General features: G+C 55.8%; 4 protein-coding genes across 4 annotated transcripts; 2 read left to right on the top strand and 2 right to left on the bottom strand.

Moving 5' to 3' along the window:
- Positions 1-484: 484 nt before the first annotated feature.
- On the bottom strand, positions 485-1983 carry CDEST_04285 (Putative HhH-GPD domain, DNA glycosylase, helix-hairpin-helix, base-excision DNA repair). The gene has a single exon (XM_062920444.1). The coding sequence runs from the start codon at positions 1825-1827 to the stop codon at positions 670-672; it is 1158 nt and encodes a 385-aa protein (XP_062776495.1). The 5' UTR covers positions 1828-1983; the 3' UTR covers positions 485-669.
- Positions 1984-3872: 1889 nt separating this feature from the next.
- On the top strand, positions 3873-6107 carry CDEST_04284 (Putative major facilitator, sugar transporter, major facilitator superfamily). Its single transcript, XM_062920443.1, has 3 exons — positions 3873-4320; positions 4397-5356; positions 5419-6107. Exons 1-3 carry the CDS (start codon positions 4070-4072, stop codon positions 5831-5833), a joined length of 1626 nt encoding a protein of 541 aa, XP_062776494.1. The 5' UTR covers positions 3873-4069; the 3' UTR covers positions 5834-6107.
- Positions 6108-7385: 1278 nt separating this feature from the next.
- Positions 7386-7571, bottom strand: CDEST_04283 (uncharacterized protein; the record flags this gene model as incomplete). Its single annotated transcript, XM_062920442.1, has 1 exon — positions 7386-7571. One exon carries the CDS (start codon positions 7569-7571, stop codon positions 7386-7388), a length of 186 nt encoding a protein of 61 aa, XP_062776493.1.
- Positions 7572-8191: 620 nt separating this feature from the next.
- On the top strand, positions 8192-10177 carry CDEST_04282 (Putative major facilitator superfamily, MFS transporter superfamily; the record flags this gene model as incomplete). Its single annotated transcript, XM_062920441.1, has 4 exons — positions 8192-8449; positions 8534-8847; positions 8909-9344; positions 9401-10177. 4 exons carry the CDS (start codon positions 8192-8194, stop codon positions 10175-10177), a joined length of 1785 nt encoding a protein of 594 aa, XP_062776492.1.
- Between the last annotated feature and the right edge of the window lie 2006 nt (positions 10178-12183).

Here is a 12183-nt window from a genome sequence, read left to right as displayed (position 1 = left end):
CTAGGCATCTTTAGGTATGGTCCAGCTTAGCGCGAATGTGACTGTCCGTCCTGCCTCAAAACAAAGCCTTGAGGCCTACAGGAATGACCGCATGCAGTGACAGAGAGCCGTTGTGGCTTGACTTAGCTTCATCAGCTAGCACGACGAGGATGGGAATCACAAAAAGGCCTCTCGGCAACTGGACGCCAAGCAAAAACTAAGCGTAAAAAAAGCGTTTGGATGCCCGAGTGGTGACGCGCTTCTCCATGTTGGCGGCGGGGCTTGAATGATGGAACTGGTCTTGAATGGCGTCCCTAGAGGCCAAGACAGACTATGTCAACTTACCGAGTGGTGAGCAATAAGCATGACAGAGTAGAAAGCACAAAGGCGCTGCTGAGCCTTTTTCGAGCAGAGCATATGGGGGCACTTTTCCTTTGCAAGTGTTCCGAATCTGCTGACGGACGTGCTTGATATCCGACCATCGATCCCCCATTTAAGCGTGTTCATTCTGGAGCCCGCATCGCTTCATTGGAAATTTATTACTGACTCGATATGGCTTATGTATTGTCCGACCTCCGAGTTAGCTCATCTGGCCGACTCTGGATGGGTTTGAAGTCGAACGGGAAGCGGTAGATCAAGGTACCCAAAATAAAATCAACGTTCAAAATATAACTCGCCAACACCGCACCGCTATTCATCAAGTTTGGATGGCTTCCCTTCCTCACTCTTGATCTTCTCCTGCCGGAACGCCTTTCTCAACTCGCACTTGCCGACGCTCTTGCCGCCGGCCTTGCATTCGGCGCACACCTTGCCGTGCTTGACGAGCAAGATGTGAAGGCCGTACTTGTCTTCGTCAGGGATCCTGACGTCCAAGTGGGCGTGCGTCTCATCCCTCGAAGCGCTCCTGGGACGCCAGCCCATGAGGCCGGTGATTCTCCACACATGGGTGTCGACGGCGAAAGACTCCCTCTGCAGACAGAAGAGAAGGACGCAACTGGCAGTCTTGGGCCCGACGCCCTGAAAACTGATAAGCTCCTGCATGGCGTCCTCGTTGGAAGCGTTGAAGAGGTGGTCAAGCGAGTAGGAGCCGTACTTCTCCCTGACCTGGTTCAGGATGCCGATGATGACCTTGCTCTTGACCTGGCTCAGGCCGCCGCACTTGATGGCCTCCTGCAACTTGGACACGCCGCCGTCGACGATGCGCTCCCACTCGTCGCTGCCGCCATAGACGGCGTCCATGCTGCGCTTGGCGCGGGTGGAGTTGGTGTCACTCGTGTTCTGGCTCAGGATGGTCCGGACGAGGGCGTCCAGAACCGAAGGCGAGTCACCGCAGCCGGCGCGGGTGGTGGAGGCCTTGACCTCGGCGGGACGCTCCCGTCTGCCGTGGAGGCCGGCCAGGATGCGGTGGGCCAGGCGGCACTCATCTGGTGTCGGGTGAGGGAAGTCGGGGAACGGAGACTTGTCGGCGTACTGCGAGTAGGCCTTGAGTTTCTTAGACTTTAGGTCGGCGGGCGACTTGGCGACTTTGGACTTGGAGTCCGGGCTCTCGGACTTGATGTTCTCCTTCTTGAGCGGCGTCAACGGGGGCACGTTGTCGAAGCCCGGCGATGGCGCATCGCCGCCGTCTTCCTCTGTCTTGATCTTCTTGGAAGGCGTTGGTCTTGACGTCTTGGCTGCGGCCCGCTTCCTCTTTTCCGGCCGTGAAGCATCTTCCGTTTCTGATACGTCGTGCTTCGCCGTCTTGGTGATGCCTCTTGCTGGTTTGGCGGCCGAGTTGAGGCTGTTTGGTGGTTCTGTTGTGCTAGCAGCGGCGGCCAGCCGGGCACTTGAACGTGTGGCTCTCGTCATGAGTACCTAGTGGCTCACTCACTCAATCAAAAGTGAAGAGTCTTATTTCGGAGGACAGATGGTGTAGGTGAAGCAAGACCGGCGGCTGTCCACAGTGGCGTGTAACCCGGGGTTCAGGGGCTGGACCACACAGCGATGACGATGCACAGAAAAAGGTACTTCGTTGGCCTCAGTGGTGATGTCAACGAGTCGGAACCAATCCTCCAGGACGCTAGTCAATTCGGGTTAGAGGGAGCAGCTGGCCTGTGCATTCCTCACTTGAGGCGCACAGGCCATGCTAGGTCACGGGACTTTGGGAGGGAGAAGAAGATGGAGGAAGGAAACAACCTCCATTTGCCCAGCTGGGTTGGAAAAGGGCGGCAGGAAAAGGAAGAGGAGATGAAGGAAGGAGCTCTCCATTCAATGGGGATGTTCAACATGCGGAGGAAGGTACGGAGGGAATAACGAGATGATCCGGCCGCACACACGCGCCACATTTCGATGTCCGTCTACAGCCTCAGTTCCCAACTTCTCCTCTCATCTGCCTCCCATCCGCCTCGAACACCACCACCATCCGGCCTCCATCGCCGGCACCCATATGGGTATTAAAAACGCAAAGACAACGGATTCTTCGACAAAGAACAAACTGGTACGGGCGATAAACAACAGCAGCGTCTTGTCTCGCCAAAATCGTCGCCACTTCTCCTTTGCTACGCCCCTCCAATCTATTCGCAAATGAAAAACTTTGCTTTTTCCTCTTCACTTGGCCGCCCACGAAACGGCCCCATGCGCCTTGGCATTGTTTGCTTCTTTCTCTTCGCTTCGGTCATTGTTTTTCACAAACTTGTTGTGCAACTCAGCTCCAATTCGCAGCAGCCCCTCCCTCCGCAGGCCGCTCGAGCGTCTCGGAAGGCGACTGATCATCCACCCTCGACACATTCCCTCCCAGACACAAAGACGCAATGCCGGCCCCGAGACCCATCCATACCGCTCTTCCCGTCTCGTTCTCTTTTACCTTTGCCGCTGACAGTGGGCCTGGGGTCCCTCTCCGTCTTCCGCGCCGTGATAGTGCCCCCCCCTCATTCTGCATCTCTCACCCCTGGCCACGTGCATTTCGTCCGTTGGAGTGGATGCTACCCACACACCGTACGGACGTATCTCGACCAGAAGGTGTGCAGCAGGGATTGCAAACCCTCCAATCCGTCCTAATCGGGATATTTTTACATCCATCCTCAACCCACCTGTGCTCTAGAGCAAGCATACCCCACGCTGGCTGTCGACGACCCTGAGTTCGTGCTCTCTCTGTTTGTCCGCGTCGCCGAACGAGAAGAGAAGATTCTCCAAGACGATCCTCTTCGTCACCGTTGCATGGACGGGCGGCGGATGGTGGCTTGGTTCACTTGCATGCACTTGCATACCGCATTATCACCTTGAGTGACTATTCCACCAAAACGCGATCAAACTGGATGCCCGATTAGCAAATCATAACAGTCGTCTTTGCGTCTTGACACGTCGCCAGGAACCTTGGGCGGTAGACAAAAACGCCTATCAGCCACTGGGCGAGTCTAGGTGAGCCCGTCGCCTTGGCACAAAGCTTCTGTCTGGACTCACGAAGCCGCTGACAGCGTCAAACGGGAACCCATCGCCGCGTTGGAATAGGGCAAGCCGCCTTCGAAATCGATGAGCTGCACTTCAGCGCAAATGCTCTCCAAGCTTCGGAAAACTTGTCGCTTCGCTTCTGTCTCTTGTCTCCTATCTTCATTGCTGACGTGCTCTGCATGTCGCAGGTGAACGACAGGCCTTCCAAGTCCTTTTTGACCCCTCTCCTGCGCAACACAGCGGCGGCAACAAGCATGCCGTCCTCGCCCGCCTCCAACTATTGGACAAAAGCCTTGTTGATAGGGTGCCACTGAATCTCACAGTTGCAAATACCTGCCCTTGGCGGTAGCGCAATGCAACCCCCCCGAATGTCTTGGTGATGCGGATCCCATCTTGGAGAGTCGCCAAGCTCTGGAAACGGCTTAGGTTCCAAGCCCAGCTGTTGTTAGTCTCGATTCGTCGGCGCAATCCGCATGCCACGCTCCCGGCTCAAAATGCTGCCGCTCCCTCACTTCCTGGATGGGGAGTTCTTCGTCTTCAAAGCCATCCATTGTCGACCGGCTTCGACAGCAAAGACACGCCATCGCGGACCTGAAGAGCCGCCCGCGCAGACGTCGATACCTCTTCCGAAAGATCTAGCCCCCGCCGAAGAAAAGGAAATGCCATGAGCGACCTCGCCAACATGGAAGACAAGTCTGTGAATGTGAAGGTCGGCCATCTGGAGCCTGTGACCAGCATAGCCAGCACCAACAATTCGGACCTGGAGACAAACCGTTATGGCCACCTCACCCTCTGGCAGTCCATCAAGAAGTGGCGCCGTGTCGTCCTCTATTGTATCGGAATGACCTCGGCCATCCTGATGTACGGCTACGACTATGTCATCGTCGGCACCACGTCAGCCATGCCCAGCTTTCAGTATGTTCCCCTGCCTCCTACGGCTTTTCGTCATTCTTGGCGCCCCGACGTTTTGGGCTAACCTATCCGTTCAAAGGCAAGACTTTGGTCAGCGCCTCAACAACAAATGGATCCTGCCATCACTCTGGCTCGGTCTCTGGAACTTTGTTAGCCCTGGCTGCTCCATGGTCGGCTCTCTGATCGGGGGCGTCTTCCAGGACAGATATGGTCGCCGGGCGTCGCTCGCTGTCGGGTCATTCCTGTCGGCCATCGGTGTCGCGGTATGCTTCGTGTCAAATCTGTCACCAGATATTCATACGCGACGCGGCGTCTTCCTTGCAGGCAAAGGTTTCCAGGGCGGCGCCATCGGCATGGTCATGACCACGTCGCAGACGTACATGTCGGAGATCCTGCCGCCCAACCTCCGTGGGCCACTGCTCGCCTTCTTCCCCATCTTCACCTTGCTCGGACAGCTCACAGGCGCCGCCGTCATCTTTGCATGCATGAACATGGAAAACGGATACACCATTTGCTTTGCGTCGCAGTGGCCCTTCTCTGCTCTCCCCTTGCTCATGGCTTTCCTCATCCCCGAGAGCCCGACGCACCTCCTCCGCCGGAACCAGGACGACAAGGCCCGCAAGGCCCAGGCCAAGTTGGACGTGCCAGGCGCAGACCCGGAAGATACGCTGGAGGCGATCCGGCGGAACATTGAGCACGAGAGGCGGCAGACGGATGCCAACTACGTCGACTCGTTCCGAGGTGTCAATCTCCGGCGGACGCTGATCATCATGTTCGCCAATTCGCTGCCCAACATGTTTGGTCTGACGTTGCTTGCCAAATCCAGCTACTTCGTGCAGATGGTCGGCATGAAGGCCAACTTGAGTGTCATCGTGCTAATTCTCGGTCTTGTCTGTGGACTCATCGCCAACATTGCCAGCATCTGGGTCCTCTCAAAGGTAGGGCGCAGGCGGCTTATCATGGCCACGCTGTCACTCCTGACATTGGTATGGACCGCCATGGGTATCGCGGGATGCTTCTCGGGCCCTGTGACCGTATGGTAAGTCGCTCGTAGTCCATGCTTCGTAGGGCTTTCCAACACACCCTAACACGAGCTCACAGGTACACGGCGATATCACTGATAGCGGTCGTTATCGTGGCTGGGCTGGGAGTCTGGCCCGCGTCGCATGTCGTGAGCGCCGAGACGTCTGCGCTCCATCTGCGTTCCAAAGGGCAGGGGATCGGCTGGTTCACTGCCGGTGCGAACAATGCCGTCTTCGGTTTTGTGCTGCCGTACCTGTTCAACCCCGACAAGGGCAACCTTAAAGCCAAGACGGGTTTCGTGTTTGCTGGACTTTGTGCCCTCGGGCTTGTCGTGTCCTACTTTTTCGTACCAGAGATGAAGGGACGAACGTCGGCCGAAATCGATCGCATGTTTGAGGCGAGACTACCGGCACGCCAGTTCCGACACTGGACCAACTCGTCAGCGGATTTGGAGAAGAAACGTTCGGCTGGATCAGAGCGTTCTGATGTGTAAATGTTTCTTTTTGCATATCCGACTTATTCTAAAGACATGGCAGCATGTACTCCTCTCGTAGTCTTTTGGTTCAACTTCACACAATCAACCTGCGCCTCGGACGCCCTCGCTGACACTCACCTTGAACCGCCATGAAACCTGTGTCTGCACGCACAGCCCAGGCGTTGGTTTTCCATCTGATGACAGCCAGTTTACCAAGGGGTGCGCAAAGGTCCTCGAACAGGTAGTCTGTGTCAATCGAATCTGGACCAACGCCTGATTCTCACTCTATTCCTTGGTGGAAGTGTGTCGTCGATCGTTTGTCTATCCCGGTTCACAAGGAGACCATCGATATTTCCAAAGGAAAATGCTTTCAATTTGAGTCAGGGAGCATTCCCTCTACTCGTAGTCTAGCGCAGCATGCTCGCGGCAGCGTTACGATACAAGTTAACCTCTGACAGCGCTCAACCTGTGCCGGTGTCCGCGCGACCGAACTTGGGACGAACATGGTACGCCTGTGCGGCTATCAGAACCCAACGGCGCAGGTTTGACGCGCGCTCAAACCCCCTTTTGCTGGCGGGCAAAAGTCGGCCATCTGCAAGATCCCCTCGCTCAAGCAATCACGGTGGCTATGTATCGTTTCCGAATATCTATGACGTGAGACGACATGATCGGCCATAACCGTCGTTCAGCAAAACACGTGTGCGAATCACCTAGAGTTGAGAGAAGCCTTGCCTCGCCTCGATTTGGGGAGAGACAGATCACTTGGGCTGCGTGCAGGACAGCCAGCCCGCTCCGTCGGCTTATACCCTCCCCAAGTCGACAAACGGCCGCTTACCCCCATGTCAATCAACCTCGGGAGTCAGACTTCGTTGGCGTAGAGTTCGCGGCAGGCTCTGCTTCCTGTCCATCCCTTTTTGATTGGGCTTACCACCTGACACCCAACAAGACCACGACAACAGCCTGCCGCATGCGTCAGTCACCCATGGGGCCCAAGCGAGGGCGGCGAGGGCCACATGTCATCAGGATTACATCGTACCGGGAAAGCTATGCGACTAGGATGTTCCAAGAATGTCTGTTCGAGCTCCCGGTCCGATCATCTGATGTTGAGGGCAACAGAAAGTGCAATCCGGTCAAGCCCGACTTGCCCGACTTACCGACAAGGACATACATTCCCATCCCCAAACGCAGAGGAACGGCCGCTACTTGCATACCTTGAACTGGGATGCGCCAATGAGGCTCGCACGGGTTCCGCCTGTCGGGTACGGGTACAACATGTCTTACCGGGTCTAACTCGATTCAGCGTCACAATCTCGCATCCGAGAACCAAGAGGGCGGTTTCCAGCCAAGCCACCTGTCAGACTGAATAAACAACGGCTGGGTTGGCCCGGCCATGTCAAGAGACGACTCGACGAGCCTCATGGCAACAGCATATTCTCGCGTCAGGCCGTCAGCGCTCTAAAGGATAGCCACAACTGTACTGTCGAACCCCCAGACTGGCGCGGACACAGTTCCAACTGTGCTATTCGACATGTTGTCAGCAGGATCCGAGCTAACCTTTGGAGGTGTTTCATTATTTATTCTCACGACAAGAGAGATGGAAGGAGGAGGAGAGAGAGACAGGGCACTGGTAAGAGTCCAAAGCCCTGACTCCAGCAGGGTGCAAAAGCAGCCTACTCCCAACACCCGGCGGCACCGGTCTACACACCCAGACCAGCTTCCTCGACCTCCAAACGAGTTTCAGCCCTGGGCTCCCCATGTGGCGGCGTCAGTGGGCGTCGTTTTGCACTGATCAACGCGGCGGATGGCCAATGAAACAAGCGAGAAACCAGCGTCGAGGACAACGCAGCACACGCCGAGCCGCACTGCAAGCAGGCTGGGAACCCGAAGACAGCGTTTGTATGTGTTTGTGTGTGTTTCTCGCTCCCACAGCTCGCCCCCTCCGAAGATTCGCCTTTCCCCTTTTGGCCCGAACTTTTGATACCTCGTGAGGCTCAAGAGATATGCAGCCTGCGGCGTATGCCTCCATGTAAACAGTAAGCCTGCCATGTACCTCGAACATGTTAGACTTCTCCTTGCATATGCCAGCGCACGGCAAACCGGGCCTTGGACGCGATCGCCACATCAGATCTGAATGCGAAAGGAAGCACCGACAGGGTATGTGCTCTCTGCTGTGGTGACTGTCTGCGAGGAGGAGGGGATACACGGATGATGGATACATACTAAAGAAGGACTGAGAACCTGCAGTCTGTCCGATTCTTCTTCCCTTCCCCCTTTTCCCTTCTCCCCTGGTTCTCATCTTGCCAGCACTTTCAAATCGTCGTTTTCTTTTTGCAAGTCCAGTCAGTCAACCCGTCTTGAAAGCAGCAAGCGTTCAGGATGGCTTACGGAGACCATGAGCGCGTCGTCTCGACGTCGACGTACTCGTCGACGGCCTACGACCCCGCGTCGTACACCGCCATCAAGGAGCCCAAGGATATCGACCAGCAAGGGGCTTCGGACCCCATGCTGGCGGATGAGTCCGACAGCATCCCCGAGTGGAAGGCCTCGAGGCACCAGATGGTCATCATTGCGACGCTGTCCATCATGTCCTTTGTCATCGCCCTGGACGCCAACGTGATTGTCACGTCTTTGCCTGTAAGTTTGAAGACTTTGTGGTCTTGATGGCGTCGTTGCAAGTATGAGTGAGAACTGTCAACTGACTGCCGCGGCTCTTTACAGTCCATCATTCAAGATATTGGCGGAACCTCTACACAGGCTTTCTGGGTCGGCACGGCGTATTTGATCTCATGCGCCGTTGCCATGCCGTTCCTGGCGTCGCTCAGTGACATCTTTGGCCGGCCCATCATCCTGATCGGCAGCTTGATCTTCTTCACTGCCGGCACAATCTTGTGCTGTCTCGCAGGCGGCATTGCGCTGCTCCTTGGCGGCCGTGTCGTTCAGGGCATCGGTGCCGGCGGCATGTATGTGCTCAGCCTGGTCGTTTTCACCGATATCGTGCCTCTCCGCCACCGACCCAAGCTCTATGGCATCATGTAAGTGTTGTGTCTTGGCATCTATGCGATCACGGAGAGAATCTGACCCAAGAAAACACAGCCAAATGGCCTGGGCCATCGGATCCCTAGTTGGCCCCATCATCGGAGGGGCCATCGCTGAGCACACCACCTGGAGATGGATCTTCTACCTCAATTTCCCCATCTGCGGCTACTCGCTCGTCTCCATCCCCATCCTCTTGACTCTGAAGCCTCCCACGGCCACGTTCACCGAGAAGCTCAAGCGCGTCGACTGGCTCGGGGGCTTCCTGTTCATCGGTTCCATGGTGACTTTCCTCGTCGGCATCTCCTGGGGCGGCAACGACTTCCCCTGGCGCAGCTCGCAGACCCTGGTTCCCGTCTTCATCGGCGCCGCCGGCCTTGCTGTCACTCTCCTCTACGAGCACCGCTTCGCGAGGTTCCCTTTCCTGAAGAAGATCCTCTTCACTGACATGAGCGCCATCACCGTCTACGTGCTCGGCCTCTTGCAGGGATTCATTGTAAGTTGACTCGATCACTGGCGGCTGGTTAATGTACGTTCTAACATGAAGCCTAGCTATACGGCCAACTCTACTACATCCCCTTCTACTTCCTCTCCGTCATGCAGTACAGCCCGACCATGGCCGGTGTGGCGATGCTTCCCGTCACCCTTCTCCTGCTGCCCGGCTCCATCATCTCGGGCATCCTCGTATCCCGGTTCAACGCGTACCGCTGGTCCATCTGGATCGGCTGGGCCCTCATGTCGCTGGCTTCGGGCCTCCTCATCTACTGGGACGTCGACACGTCGCTGCCCGTGCACATTGTGACGCTCGCTATCGGCGGCATCGGGCACGGCTTCGTCCTCAACGCGCAGACGTTCGTGACGGGCGCCATCGTCGCGCCGCAGAACTCGGGCCACGCGGCCGCCATGTACCTGTTCCTGCGCATGCTGGGCTGCGCCATCGGCGTCAACGTCGGCTCGACGACGTTCCAGAACGTCATGGGCCTCAAGCTCGGGCGCAAGGGCATCGCCGAGGACATTGCCCAGCGCGCCGAGGAGTACCTCGCCGTCATCAAGACGCTGCCCGACGGCACCTTCAAGGACGCCGTGCTCGAGTCGTACGCCTTTGGCTTCAAGGGCGTCCACGGCGTCTACGTCGCGCTGGCCGTGCTAGCCTTCTTCGCGAGCTTCATGATCCGCCACTACGACCTGAACAAGGTGCACGAGACGGAGCACCAGCTGCAGCAGAACCGTGTCTCGCGACTGTTTGACAGCCGCAAGAACCTGAACCTGAACCTGAACCGCGAGGACCGCAGCCAGCCCATCCCGTCTTCGCCTGACGACAGCTCTTAGACATTGTCGAGGGTTGCAAGCCACGACTCACAACCCGACATACATCGGACGCAACAAGTAGACTAGTTTGCATGTTACTAGACACTTGGGATTCAAGAAAGATGGAGAGATGCATATCCTTTTGTTGAGATTGATGGAGTAGGAAGGAGGATCGGAGGGGTCGGACGAGAGGAGGATTGTCACTTGGGCACTGAGCATGGAGTTGACGGTATTATAGACACACACACAAAGTCATGTTGAACGCGGAGGATTGATTGGTTGAAGGTTTCCAATTTCCAATGAGTATTTCAGACATCGGCATCAAACATTCGCTTGCGTGTCCTCTCAAAGTGTGCTCGAGTCTGTGAAGTGAAGCGGAACATTGTTACTTTTGACCTCGGAAAAGTCGGTCAGCAACGCTGCTGGATGACTGACGTCTGTCCTTCAGGTCTTGAAGTCTTCATTCAACTGAAACCTGTAGCATGCGAGTGTTCGTGAGGCTCTTGTCGTTTCCTGGTGCCAATTGTTCATTCCAAGAACCATCACCATAAACAATTATGGTTGAGATAAACAACATGACGGACTGAGAACTGAGAAGCCTTCGACCAAGGAGACACTTGTGCTGGGTTAGCCATAGGGTAGGAGGAGATTACGTATCCTCCGACTTTGAAAGATGATGGTGTAGCTCGTCATAAATTTCATGATTCTCACTTATTCGACCAAGAGCGCCTATGAGCGATCAACTCAATTCGATGCTTGTGCGGCGCGTCTCCCAGCTTCCATCTCCAGGGCAGAGTAGAGAATGTGCTGTCCGGCCCCCGACATATCTTGGTGTACATTTCCTGCGCATTAGCAGCGCCAGACTTGTTGACGTGATGTGAAGGTTTTTGTTTTGGCCCGCGGCAACCGGGAATGGTCTTGAGATGCGTCGCCGGGTGGACGTATCCCCGTGGCTGGTGGTTTCCCAACCGGTTGAAGGCTTGAAGGAGCAGACCGGCTTCGCTGTCGCTGATGGGCTTGTCGTTGTCGACGAAGGCGAACCGTTCTCTGCTGAACCTGTCCGCGATTTACATCTCTGCGTGTACCCTGGTGATGGTCGGGTTCCGAGATTTAGCCCCTCGCGTACTGGGTTGCCGGACCCGAAACCCGGACAGTAGAGTAGGCCTGGATCTACTTAGTTATGGAGCGACATCTTATCATGCAGCGAGTTCTGGGACGCGGGATCCAACGGGTATCCCGCAAGATGTCGTACAGGCCCATGGCCGAGTACTCCCATTGCGTAGAGATATGCTTGGTGAGCAAGGTAGACTGCTTGAAGTGATTCAGGGCAGTAGTTATAAAAGAAATTTTGCAAAAGAAAACCCCACTTGCCTATGTCAAAATCAAATTGGTATTAAAGACAAAACGACGCGAAGCTGTCATCTTGGTTTAGGAACTACGTGTGGAAATACAGATAACAGAAATCGAAACCCCCCGTATACGTTGTATTACTGGCCAGTTGGCGTAAACGACTCTTCGATACTACGACAGCTCCTTCAGTACATTTCAGCCCTCTTCGTCGATGATGCAAAGATAGCCCGGGGATGGCATTTCTCGGCTGAACAGCCCGTTTCTGGACCGGCTTCCAACAAAAGACGGGACACTTGAGCTGATTCCATCTGCACTGAGGTTACATGCGTATGGGGCTTCGCATGGGGCGGTATCAGGTTGCTGTCCGGTTGGTTGTCACGGCGGTTGGCCCGCAGCATATCTCATGCTCGAGAGCGCATGCGAAGCCAATGATAACGACCTCAGGCCCGGCCGCCTTCACCGGCTGCAGGCCTCTCGCATGCCAAGTCATATGGGGGTAGCGAGAAGAAAGAGGAATGCTGTATGTTGGAACCAACGGTCCTCAAAGTGGCACCAAGGTTGGACCGCCACGTAGGAAACGTTGTACAATTTCAGTATTCTTAGTGACCCCGTGTTATTGACCATAGAACCCTCCACCTCACAAAACTGGCGCCATTGGATCCAATCCGTAGACTTCC

The sequence above is a fragment of the Colletotrichum destructivum genome, chromosome 3 (assembly GCF_034447905.1).
Source record: "Colletotrichum destructivum chromosome 3, complete sequence".
NCBI classification, from domain to species: domain Eukaryota; kingdom Fungi; phylum Ascomycota; class Sordariomycetes; order Glomerellales; family Glomerellaceae; genus Colletotrichum; species Colletotrichum destructivum.
Note: the sequence above shows the minus strand (reverse complement) of the source record. Positions and strands in the feature narration are given on the sequence as shown.

Coding starts and splice junctions, on each gene's coding strand:
- CDEST_04284 (XM_062920443.1), top strand. CDS start 4,070: ATGAGCGACCTCGCCAACATGGAAGACAAGTCTGTGAATGTGAAGGTC. Junction 4,321..4,396: donor TCAGCCATGCCCAGCTTTCA/GTATGTTCCCCT, acceptor ATCCGTTCAAAG/GCAAGACTTTGGTCAGCGCC. Junction 5,357..5,418: donor TCGGGCCCTGTGACCGTATG/GTAAGTCGCTCG, acceptor ACGAGCTCACAG/GTACACGGCGATATCACTGA.
- CDEST_04285 (XM_062920444.1), bottom strand. CDS start 1,827: ATGACGAGAGCCACACGTTCAAGTGCCCGGCTGGCCGCCGCTGCTAGC.